General features: G+C 36.1%; 1 protein-coding gene across 1 annotated transcript in view; it reads left to right on the plus strand.

The window, feature by feature from the left end:
- Positions 1-1,304: 1,304 nt before the first annotated feature.
- The window catches only part of LOC115440742 (meteorin-like protein), a 38,427-nt gene continuing 26,558 nt past the window's right edge, over positions 1,305-13,173 (plus strand). Inside the window, exon 1 of the mRNA XM_030165170.2 lies at positions 1,305-1,573. Within this exon, the coding sequence (XP_030021030.1) occupies positions 1,479-1,573 (95 nt within the window). The 5' untranslated portion in view covers positions 1,305-1,478. The remainder of the gene's footprint in view (positions 1,574-13,173) is intronic.

Raw genomic sequence — 13,173 nt, forward strand, 5'->3', positions numbered from 1 at the left:
AAGGTGCAATCAGGGCATCTACTTTATCGCCCGTATTTTCCGTCCCATAGTGTGATATAAATATATATCTTGTATATACGCTACAAGTCTATGGATCCTGTGTTCAACTGCCTGATTATTTTGTAAGGGCTAACCTTTCTAACTTCCCCAACTGACTACCTACTAATGGTAACATTTCGCTCGGCAAATCGTTTACCGACAAAAAACTGAGCAGAGTCGATAACGGTCTAACAAATTGGCTTTCTCTTTCGAATTAAATGCTTTGGAATAAAACTTAAGTAACGCAAAAACTGCGTTATTCCATAATGGCTCAAAGATTTACCCAAATAAATATAGTAGGTTATTAACTTTAGAAAAACTTAAGAGGAATGATAATAATACGGTTTGACGTCGTTTTATACACCACATCTACCTGCTTATATAATTTAACAGAGTTGTCTAATTTAATTGGTTATCTTTATGGGGCAGGATTATTAGCTGATTGATATGGTGAACGGTGCTGTTTCAATTCCTGTCGTGGTTTTAGTTCGCTTCGAACGTTTTTCCGGATCTGCATAAGGACTAATAAGTTTTATAGGTTCTAAATGTTATAATAAAATCTAAGTTGTATTGAAAATACGACAATCGTTGGCCTTGTTCATTTATTTTCATTTTATGTTACCAGTAACACATTATTATAGGTTTTTGGATATTAAAATGAAGCCGTAAATTTTATACGTATGGATAAAAAATAAGTCGCGTTTGCGTAAACATTTTGACGGATTTAAGAAATAATTTAACGCATAAAGTATTATATTATTGTAATATTTAATTAGGTAATACGCTCTGTTGCTCAAAAAGGCTGAGTATAATAAAACATATTTTTGGAAAAATATATTATCTTCTATATTTAGCTATGGTTGAACCCAAACTAAAGTAACGTACATATAAACCAATTATGTATAGTTAGACAGCATTTATCGATATCAAAGTTAAAACAATAATTATTACTATATAACTACGTTGTGCAAGTAGTAAAAGTTAAACGATAGCAATTTAATACAACGTTAATGATACGTACTACGTAAGTTGGAGTAACAGTTCCCGCCAATTCTAAAAGCTTTACCAAGCTTTTTAGTTGGTTCGTAGAAAAATATGTTCTATGTCTAAGGATTACTGTCTATTTTGTATTGTCACAATTGTTTAATGTTGTAGAAAGAGAAACCAGATACATCTGTCTCACTCAAGTAGTGTTTTGATAGCTATCTCTTTTACTCACTTCAGTAAACTCAAAACCTGATATTCTGTCTTTGTCGTTGATTAACTGAGTCCGCCAGTCGAGTTTGAGACGTTGTGTCAGTTGGTATATTGTTTATAGTTTCTCCATTTGTTTACAAATTGTAAATAATGTTTTAGTACATTTAAAGCATGACAATGACAATAACAGTTTTGTGATGTGATTGCAAGTGTTTGTAATATTTGTTTTATTTAATTTTGTAATGATGCAAATCGCGCGCGTCTTTTGGACTGTACTTGGACTGATATGCATTGTGGAGGCGGCTATGGTCGGAGACCAATGCGACTGGACTGGCAGGTATGTTTATTTAAGTTTCTATATTGTTTTTTTTTTTATTATGTTTAGTATTTAGCAATCTATATAGTATGACACGGTTTTAAAATCATTTATAATTTAAAACCAGGCACTTAATATTTTAATAAATATTGAATCATGTTTTTTATCGATGGTAAAAGAAAAAGTGCCATTTGTAAGTAATATTCGTATGGTAAGTTAATTGATCAATAACTGCAGTCAAATGCGCAATGTAATTATGAGTTGCTTGCAATATGTTTAAACTAACGGTGGTTTATTTTTATATTAAATTTTACAACTTAATTGTTATTGATTTAAGTGCTGTTTTTGACATAAAATCATTTATAATATTCACATTTTGAATTTAACCGTTATTTTTTAATATTGTGGCTACCGCCGAATTTTACAATGTTTTTCTGGGTATGCTTAATATTGGGAATCTACAATCATGTTATCAGACTATGAACTCTAATAGGTCAAATTAGGTATTTATTTTAGGTCTAATTTTGATTAATAAACTTGACCTGTAGGCAAAATGTGTCTGCAGCGGTCGTTCCGTTTACGAAGCAATAATTACCATACAATTTGCAATCGCGTATCTTTGACACTTGTCCTTAAATGTTTATGAATTACTGTTTATTCATATATTTCGTACTTGTATACATTTTTCTTAGGGTGGAATATGTACTAATGGATTCATTTTAGGTGGCTGCGAGATCAAAAGCAACCGGTACAGATTTAATATATTGAATAGTAGTGGATTTGTTAAATGAAGTTTGTAATTAAATATAAAATATGGTTAACAAATTTTACACATCAAAGACAACCATAATTACACAAAAAACTATTATAATCATTTTGCATGTATAAAATCAATATATTGATAGAGATAAGTGAATTGAATTTTAAATATAATAGCGGTTACATCACTGATGCGCTCAGAGCTTGAGCCGTAACTACCGTCTACAATATTTTTACATATGTAAACAAACTGATTTCATTTACATTCATTAAGTTTATCCATTCCTGTTTATTTGCTCAAACATACCTAAGGCAATTTATAAAAATGGAATATCATTTTGCGTACATTGTCAGGAAGCTCGGATAAATAATAACTATATGTTACCTACGTACAAGATGACAGATTTTCATCAATCTCAAGTCCTACTACAGCGTTTAAAAACCTCTTGGATTAGCTGATCCCCAAAAGCGATTAATCGAATGAGTCATTGGGTTTTCATCGGGCGAGTATGGCATGTATGTTAATCGCTATTCGGACGGGTACAGATGCCCTACTATTAAGCCATGTTACTTATCATTCTTGTATTTTTTAGTGAAGTGTGAAGGCTTTCTGAGTCATTTGTCCGTCCGCGGATTCGATCCGCAACCGGATCATCAAATCAGTTGTCCGCATGCATATGCGCAGGCGCAATTTTTATAACTTATTTTTTATCCGCTTTGCTTACGAGTATATTTTTTTTCCTGCGAATGAAATAATAGAATACGTTGATTACGTTTATAAATAAATTCCTAAGAATTAATTACAATAATTTTTTCTTTTTATAATTATCTTAGTTCATATTACTCAAAAAAAACATCGGAAAATAGAGACTTGTCTACACAATCACTAATCTAGAACTTAATTATCAAAAAGGGGATGGTATAGATATAAATGCGTTGATCGATTATCGCAATGCCGGAAACATGGGGGCAAACGTAACAAAATCAACAAGTTGGGTTTCCCATCCGGGCCGGCGTGGGAAACCGATGGGAAATATATTCTCGTCCACCCCCTGTTTAGGACACGTGACCCTTCCGGACACCGGGGTTGGTTCATTGTTCATTTGTATTGAACTTAATTGAACTGGATAATAATGTTTATTTCAAAAGGATAGGGGTGTTTTCGAAATTTATATTTTTTCGAAAGAGTTGATTTCTGAAATGAGTATAACAGTATTCTAATTATGCTCTCCGCATATTCCCAATAAGAATTATAGATTTTGTTACAAGTACTATTTCTAAATTATTTGGGAATTGCTCTTTCATATCAAACACCATAAGACCTAATATCATCACCAAATTCGAACCACCAAACCAAATAAAATTTCCTTAATATTTATAAATTTCACCAGATTCAAATTAAATTAGTCGTATATCCGTAATGAGTAATGACGCACGCAATCGCGGCGAACTTCTGTAGTTACATCTGTGATAACAATTTTATTGTTCTCCATAACTAAAAGTAGTACATCATACAAATGCGTTCTTAGAAATGAAATCGATTCAACATTTTTTTATAGAGCAAAGTCGTAAACAGACAATATAGCTGAGAACTCAATTCCCGCCATTGACGTAGCTCGCGTAATGCGAGGAAAACAAAGATTAATCGAGATGAAAAGATATGACCGGTGTAGACAAAAAACCAAATTGAGTGTCAATGTACCAGCATCGCGCTTATTGTGCATTCAAGTTCGTACATTAATATTTATTAGTGAGGGCCAGAGGGCGGTGGAAGAGGGAACGCGAGGGGACCGGGATCTGTTTATTATAATATCCTCCTATTATAACGCGTTCGCACGATACGTGCCCCAATGCTCATTGATAAGTGCCCTAAGTGATTTGACGCGATTTGAAACAACCGGAATCTGGGGATAATACGTAGGGGCTGAAATTATGCATCTTTATTTTAATTTATCTGGTACATTATTCATACTTAAATACGGATACATTTGGTTAAATGTAGGACGTTATATAAAACGATCAGATTAACTTTCCTTTTGTGTTGAAAACTAGAAAGGCGGAAATTTATATAGATCAGAATTATAGCGGTGCAACAACCTAATTAATATATTAAATGAAAAATAATGATGGAACTATCGTGTTAATCAAAATCGACAGTAATTCCAAATAGCCGACAGCGAAATCTCGAAACCATTCGTGTCACGAGCGGCTATTAAACTATCGATCTAGATTGTCAAGCCAAGTGGTCAGGCCTAGTCACGTTTCTAGGGTAACTTTGCCATTGAACTGGCCACTGCGAGACACTATCAAGCACGATCCTACAGTATGATTTAATTTCGAGAATTTCAATTCTCGGATGTTTAAATTGTGATTAATAATTGGATAATTAAGTTGCCCCACGCAACTGCATAAGACACAACGGATGTGCGTAATGATTGTGTCAAACGAACAATGTTTAAAAAATAAAACTTGCACTGCGCAGTTTACAATTCACGTCTCGATTTAGTTATGAATGGAATATGACTTGTGTCCGTTGCATCGTATTCATAATTAAATTTGCTCCGGCAAATTGCCCGAAGATAAATGACATCATCTGAAAAAGTTAATATTGAAGGCCTAGACGCAAGGTCTAGAAGTTATTTTAGACCATTGTCTAACGATGGCAGATGTTATCAATTATAGAAAACTAAGCACTTTATTTACTAAATTAATAATTTGTACATGTAGTCATTAACATCTGTCTACCACTGAACATTATTTTCGTTAATGGCCTGTAAAACGATACACCTAATTCATTTGCATATTTTATTAATGTCTTATTGTTCTTGCCACTCTGAGCAACGGATGTAAAATATGACATTGTGTACGGTACTCAGTAAACATACGTTTGACGGCACTATTCCCCGTACAGATGCGTAGATAGAAATGATAAAACGACCAAGCGGAATGATGGAGTGCGTGTGAGAACATGCAATTAAACACACTCCATCACTCGGCCTTACTACCGGAAGGCTGTATTTGTTTTTATCATATCTGTTCATAGAATCTGTAAAATTCTGACTATTACTCACATTTTTTATTCATAAATAACGGCTAGGGCATTACTGTTGTAGTTTGATGTCATTGCTTACCACAGCGCGATAACGCCATTCTAGTTGAAACATGTTTATTAAATAATATGGGAAAAATATGTTTTGCGGTTTTACTTCCTGAATTTGACCCACATATCTGGTGTGGCCATCGAAGCGGATGTCGCTATCATCAGTGGTCAGTGCCGATAATAATGGTTTGCGCTTGGCATAACACTTCGCTTCCCATATGGCACTTACGCCAAGTTCCGGAAAGATGTTACGTTCTATATTCCACAAAGTCATTAACATAGCAATTTGGGTATGGGACTACGAGCATAGGACATTTCACATGCGATGTGGGAACAGAGAAACGAACGTCACATGTTGCCTGATGAAATCACGGTTATTTTTAAGCCAGGATTGTTTTTATTCGCTCGCCAATTGAGGGCAATCAACAACACGTGTTCCGTTTGAGACGTTCGCCTTAGGCATCCATTGAGCTCGTTGATGCTCCGACCTGGGAATGTGCCCGATGCAAATCTATCAAATTCGCTTTAATTGACGATTGATTTGCAATGATTCCTCTTGACACGCAATATGTTTAAATCATGTTCGAAATTCCAATGAAATGTATTCCTGCGTGATAAAGATTCTTTGAGAATCAATAGAGCATTGATAATCTTTTAATTTTCGGTTATCCGGTTTGTAAGAATACTCATATTCGAATTATCCACTTGCGTCAAATTTTCTTACCGAGAAGCGAATCGGCATTTTTTTAAAAGAAGAGAAATCACAAGTAGTTATTTTTGTTTGATAACATCTGGATTTGCCGAAGACGTTTTTACATGCCTAATTGCTTTTTTAATGGTAATTAATTAAGCTAGTCTATTTAGTGACGGTTCCCAAGACACTTGCCTATCGTTATTATATTTGGAGTCCATAAAGGCCGGGTTACGCTTATAGAAATATTTTTATATGCTCTCGAGCTCCAATCACATGAGATAATAATGTCTGTTAGTGTTACTGCATAGTAACTCAACGCCGAGCCACATGTCCACTTAGATGTACCTTATCTTTTTGTCGTTCCAGAACGTTCTATGTCTATGTTTATGGCCGCCAGTAACGTTCACAAGTTTTTTTGGCGTTGATTGTTGTAATGATTTTGGCCTAGATCCTAGCGCGCCATTACAACAGACTTGTTCTTTATTTGAATTTATACGGCAATTTTGCTTCTTATCTCAATTTGAGATAGCGCAGGAACTTGGTGTTGTAACTATTGGAGTGCACTTCGATTGTGTCGTTTCATCGAACAACAATTCTTTGTAAGAAAACCGAGTAATTAACAGCAAATTGTAGGTCGGTGTTGTGTGGGCAGGTCGGATGAAGGCTTTCTTTGTGCTGCACTTGTTTATTTTTTCAATTGGTTCGCGCAGGCACGGGCGTTGTTCTGTAGTGCGTTAATTGCAGAGGTGTAACTACGGGTAATTGTAAGAGGAATCGATGCTAATTATTGATCAATGTATTATTATTCTGCCGTAATATACCATTGAATACAACATTGTTCTTTCTGCACATGGCTGCTATAAAACTCGCCTTGTATTGTAACTTGATGGCGTGGCTATAAAATTGTACATCACTGCAAACAAGGATAGACTCATCCATATTTATTGTCATTTCAATAATCATCCAACGTTTAACTTAAGTTTTTGTTTAAAAACATTACTATAATCCTACGCAGACGGGTGATAATTATAAACTATCGTCTCGAATCAAATTTGTATTTATACAAACTTCTTGTGTCCTTCCCCGAAAGCCATTAGTCGAAGCAGTGATTTTGCCGAATACGTCGGCATTAGGGATCAGCGGGACCAGTTGAATAATGCATGAAGCGCGTTTGGTCCATTATGAGTGATGGTGCGGCGCGGCGCGGCGCGGGCGCACGCCGCACGAGCCGCATTTTAATGTCGTCGGATTTCGTCGGCACGCTGTCAAATTATAATATTTCATTTGAATGTATTTCCTTATGATACTCAATATATTATATTCCCTTGTCACGGCCATGCCTGTCGAATAGAAAACATTACGCATTTGTCACATTTTACAATTCGTAAGAATTTAACGTCCACCTTAAAGCCACTAAAAATTTGGTATGCATTATGCAGAATACATGTTAATGATTTACGTCGCTAATGAGGCGGCACGAGTTGAGCCGAGGCGCGACGCGACGTAATTTGACTCTGATCATGCGATGGGCCGAGGTCCGGTTTGGACCCCGGACGCAGCGCCGTGCTGTCCCTGTCCATCTGTCGATTCACCAAACGCGTTACATCCTTAAGAAATCAGCGTAAAAAGCGCCCAAAAATGAGATGCATCGTTTAATAAGTTCTCGTGAGCATAAGTCGCAAAATTTTTGGGCGTCGGATGCCCGAAATTTTTGCATAACCGTTTGGTACGGCCGTCGTTTATCTGGATAACAAAAAAACGAGTAAGACGAAGACCGACCGATTATAATGTAAAAAGAGGTCTGTAGTCGTTCCATAACCGATTGCAAATGGCAACTGCCGCAGGCTTCGCTGTGCCATTTATAGCCCTTTGCAATCTCGACCGCTAAAAAATAGCCTGCTATTTTCTTCGGTAGATGTCTGCATGCGTATTTATGCAGCTTTTGTATAAGCGTTATCTAACTTTAACGAGTTAGGATTTAGAAGACTATGCATGTTAAAAAAATCTGCCAGGAGTGGAAGGTTTACAAATTCATTCATTTTGATTCCGTTATTATTCCTATTTTGTAAAAAGATAATTTCCCTTATACTAACTTTTGCCTCTGTTTTCCTAAAATAGCTAAGACCAGCTAGGAAGTTAAATTCACAAGACGTTTGGAAAGGAGCTCGTAGGAGTAGTCGTCTGTCATGGGCAGTATTTTGTTTAAAAACAAAAGGTTCATAAATTGGACGTCCACTATCATATTGGATTTTATTTATTTTGCAGCCTCCAGCCTATATCGATGGCGACACAACAATGGGTACTCTGAGAGCCGCTTGCTGACGTTTATTACAGATTTTATACCGATAAAGGGTAAATTGGCTGACTTGTCTTTAATAACCAGTAAATAGTTTGGAAACTCGGAGTTATGTACTCTTTGTCTTTTGGAAGTTATGGTTATTTTTGGAGCTGTTTATTGGTACACATCTTCCTCTTTAATATATATGGTTTCGGTAGATATTTATCGTATAACGATGATGTAAAAACAAGAGCTTATAGACATTTATTATTAACTGTATATTTGGTAATTTTATGTGAAAATATTTTTCTAAACCATAAACGCTGACTGATTTGTGTTGCTACTCGTTTATTTTCGACAAGGTCTCTTGTTAATGTATTTAATTCCAGCTGAATGCACTCAGGGCATGCTTCACTAGTGACTGTAATTCAATACGGTAGTCATTCTATACGGCAGTGAGGCGACGCGAGCGATTTTGAACTGCTGTTGTTCGCTCGTTAGCTGTTTTGATTTTATTTTTGAAACTCACTTTCTGTCGCCTATGACGAAATATGATTCGCTTTTGAATTGCATTTTATATGCTGACTAAAAATTATATTAAATTGCAGTAATAAAGCGTTGGTTCTAGGTGCTATAACTGTAAAATATTTGATTTGGTAATCGTGGAATTGCAACTATATAGATTTTATATAATACTAAAACATGTGAAGAGACTCTGTAGCTTTAAACCGGCTTCATTTTCCTGCTACCAAGCGGTAATATTTTCATCCTGTTGCTCGAACTTTGATAAAAACTAGTTTTCTTTTCCTTTAAATCAGACTCCATATCCAAATGTGTCGGGGATATGTTGCTGCGTATTAAATATGAAATACATTACGAGTGCGCGTTAGGGACAGGCCGGCGGCCGGATTTATGGGCCGGTCGGCTTAGCTACCACGCGAGGCTTTTCACACCTTCGTGTTTGGTCAGGGTGTTAGCATTCACGCCTCGTGTATACCCACCCTTAGAGTTCGCACCTTCTACATATCGTGTGGTCATTATGTACATTTACTTATGTTAAAGGCTTTGGGTAACGCTCGAGGTTTTATAGATTTATAACTTGGCTAAAAGTTAAATGCCGTCACGTCTAAAACGGTTTCATCGAATTCCTCAATACTCTTTATATAAATTATAGCTAAAACATAAACCATAACTGCTACAAAAAAAAAAAGAATACATATTTGAAATAGATATGGTTGCTGACATACTTATGTTGACTATCTCGGTGGTCTAGTTGTAATGCGTACGAGGTACGAGTACGACTTCCGCGCCGATGTTCTGGGTTCAAATTTCGTGTCGGGTCAAAATAATTACGACAAGGTTTTTCCATTTTAAAAATTACTCAACTGTAGATCGGAAAGCACGTAAAGCCGTTCCTGCACCTGATCTCTGTACATTCATTTCGGATTACCGTCTCACCGGACTGTGAGAGTGAAGGAACAAAGAGTGTACCTATGTATTGCGCACACACTTGCGCACTATGATATGTCCTGCGCACTTAGCCGATCTCTCGATTCAACTAGGAGGGATCTTTCACTTATGGTCAATAGCTTACATCACCTCCTTGTTCTTTGAGTGTTACATACAAATAAAAGTGTACACAGATATTTCGCCGCAGTTTTTGGTGCAATCGATTAGTCGTTGAGATGTAACAGCTTGCATGCCCGTACTCGCGGCCTCGATGCGTGACTTGACTCCGCACTGCCAAAGAAAAACCGCGTCAGGACGTAACAAGATTTCTTCCGTATTTTTTTTGACCAGAGGCAGCTGACGTCAAAAAGGTCGTAATTTTTCTTATCATTATACCAATTGGTTTGTTAATTTATTAATCAATATCTGAATATGAGAAGTGTATAGCTGTCTGTTCAAATCAATTTTGTTTTTTGTGTATGTGTCGGACGTTTTAAAATAATTATTTGATGTATTGTGTAAAAAGAGCCAAAAATATCCCTCCAGTAGATTTCGGTTTGTAGATCCTTTTGTTTTGCATTACGAACAACTTTAGCGATATAAAATTTTGTTAGATGTATCATTTAAAAAATAATAACTTCTTGTTTTAATGACACATTCTAATAAGACTTATTACACATATATTTGTACAATTTAATCCTAAACAACTATATGAGCCGACGTGAGCTTTAGTAACGGTGTTACTGTATAATTCGTGATCCGACTGCCATTGTTCTAGTGAAAGTTGAGGTTACAATAGTTTTGCGTGTACAGCGCCTGTCGCGTGTCGATGCGAGACAAAATCTTATATTGTTACACAAGTTTACATTATATAGTCAGGGCGCACTATTCCATATACTGCGGCATATAAGTTATTCTGAAATTAGGGGCGTTCTTCTCGAAGGACAGCTTTGATAGCCGTGTAGGTAATACATACATACATAACATCACGCATTTATCCCTGAAGGGGTATGCAGAGGCGCAACTAGGGCACCCACTTTTCGCCAAGTATGTTCCGTCCCATGATGTGATAGGGGGCAAGCCTATCGCCATATCGGGCACAAATTCCAGACTCCGGGCTGATACTGAGCAGAAAAACCCAAATATCACTTTGTCCGACCCGGGATTCGAACCCAGGACCTCAGAGCAACTACGCCACCGAGGCAGTCAAGTAGTAGGTAATATAGTCAAAAAATTCCCAAGTTACCTACGAGTATACGGCTTTTAATGTTCTTCTTTAATTGAAACGCCCGTAATTGTCAGTAGACAGAATATGGCGCATATCGCCTTCGTTTGTTTTGGTTTTTTGATCTTTTACTTAATAGTAATCTGTGCTTTTTGTGTTTATATTTTGAATTTAGTAAGACAATATAGATCATTATGTATGATTGTGAAATGTATCATCTAGCTAAGATGTATTGCTTGTCGCCAATAAACCGAATAATAAAACGAAGACAGACACACCGAACACTTTGAATTTCAAATTGTTGCGTCTATAAAAGCAATAAACAACTGTCGTATCTATTGTAAACATACCGTGGGGCAGTAAAAAATAATGTCTACATTAAATCGGTAGTAATTGCGACATTTATGGCGTCCCGGTGTCGACTAATCAAAATTGCATTAGACATCGTTTCGTCACGGGCGCGCATCGCATGGCGAACAAAAAATACACACATTCGACATTCTACGCCTACCCACAATGATAGAGTTGCCAAGTAAAATTGATCGACTTTCCAGGGTTTTTGCAATAAAATGATATTTTATTTATAGTTGAAAGAATACGAGATTTTTCATGATTTGAAATGTTTTCAAAATGATGCTAAGATAAAATAGGGTTTTTAGAAAGAAGTTATAGTTGTAGGGTAATAATGAATTTATCTATATTAATACTTTTCTGAAGGATCTGAACAATAAGGTTATTTATATGAGGGAATTTGGCACCCAAAACCTTATATGTTGTATGTAGTCAAAATAATGACTGCCTTAGTGGCGTAATTGTACTACATGCGCTAGTGCTATGAGGTCTTGAGCTCGAATCCTGGGTCGGGCAAAGTGTTGGGTTCTTTCGCTCAGTATAAGCCTAGAGTCAAGAATTGTGTCCGATATGGCGAAAGGCTTCCCCCCTATCACATAATGGAACGGAAAACACTTGGCAAAAAGTGGATGCCCTGATTGCGCCTCTGTATACCCCTTGTATGCGTGTTGTGTATTTGTTTTAGTTTAAATAATTTCCAAAACAAATCAATTACAATTTAATATCAGACGCAGCCATCTCCTTTTTATAATCGTTAACGCTAACTTTAAAGTCGTTATAGACTCATCGTTAGGTTATGTCATTCCAATACATTATTTTTGTTTCCTATTAGCGTTAACGAGACTACAGCGTCAGGAGTCATTAATTCCGCGAACGTTGGCAGCCCTAAGGATATCAGTTCCCGGTAAACATACTCAACATGATTGATGAGAGCATTTATTAGAGCGATACGTGATATAAAGATTGATGTCCTTGCTGACTTACTGATTGCTGATCATTCCTCACTCTAAAAACCTATTTTCAACTTTTTATAAGTTTTCGCACCTTATTCACCGAATATAGCTACTTGTTTCGTTAATAAGGCGTGTTTTTTGCGAAATTATAAAGACAACTTATCACTTTATTTTAACTTGGGCTAAACAGAACGGCTAGTTAAACTTTAAAATGTAGGAAATTTTCCATTCGGCACATAATATTAGTACATTAGCATTCTAACAGACTAAGTTCGTATATTCTCTTCCTTGTGGGGTTATATGCATTAATTTCTTATAAGAAATAACTGAGAGCATTTATTATCCTATAACAACAGTCAATATGTTCTATACTACAAGGTCACCTTTATGTCTTGCGAATATCTCTTTGACCTTCCTATATTGAGAAAGAAGCCATAAAGAACGTATTGGTATCAATTTCCCCTTTCTATTGTAAAACACAATTAATACCTAACGAATCAAATTCCTCAATAATTTTGAAAACGTGAATAACACAGATATTTTACAAATTGGGTATTTAAATTGGCAGGAAAGGTTGATCGTGATTTAACTGAACGCTTAAAATGCTTGGATGGCTCTAGTTATGATAATAGTAATCTAGGTTGTTTAAGACGGCATAACAACCGAAATAGTTGACTAAGAACAACACTTAAGTCGATTATCGATTGCCGAAGCAGTCATCCTGCCAATCATAAAAAGAAAATAGTTTACATCTGCTGTAGAATGCGTTATTACTTCATGTTTGGATATGCCGATGGAACCGTAGGCGTGGA

This window comes from Manduca sexta, chromosome 12, assembly GCF_014839805.1.
Source record: "Manduca sexta isolate Smith_Timp_Sample1 chromosome 12, JHU_Msex_v1.0, whole genome shotgun sequence".
Classification (NCBI taxonomy): domain Eukaryota; kingdom Metazoa; phylum Arthropoda; class Insecta; order Lepidoptera; family Sphingidae; genus Manduca; species Manduca sexta.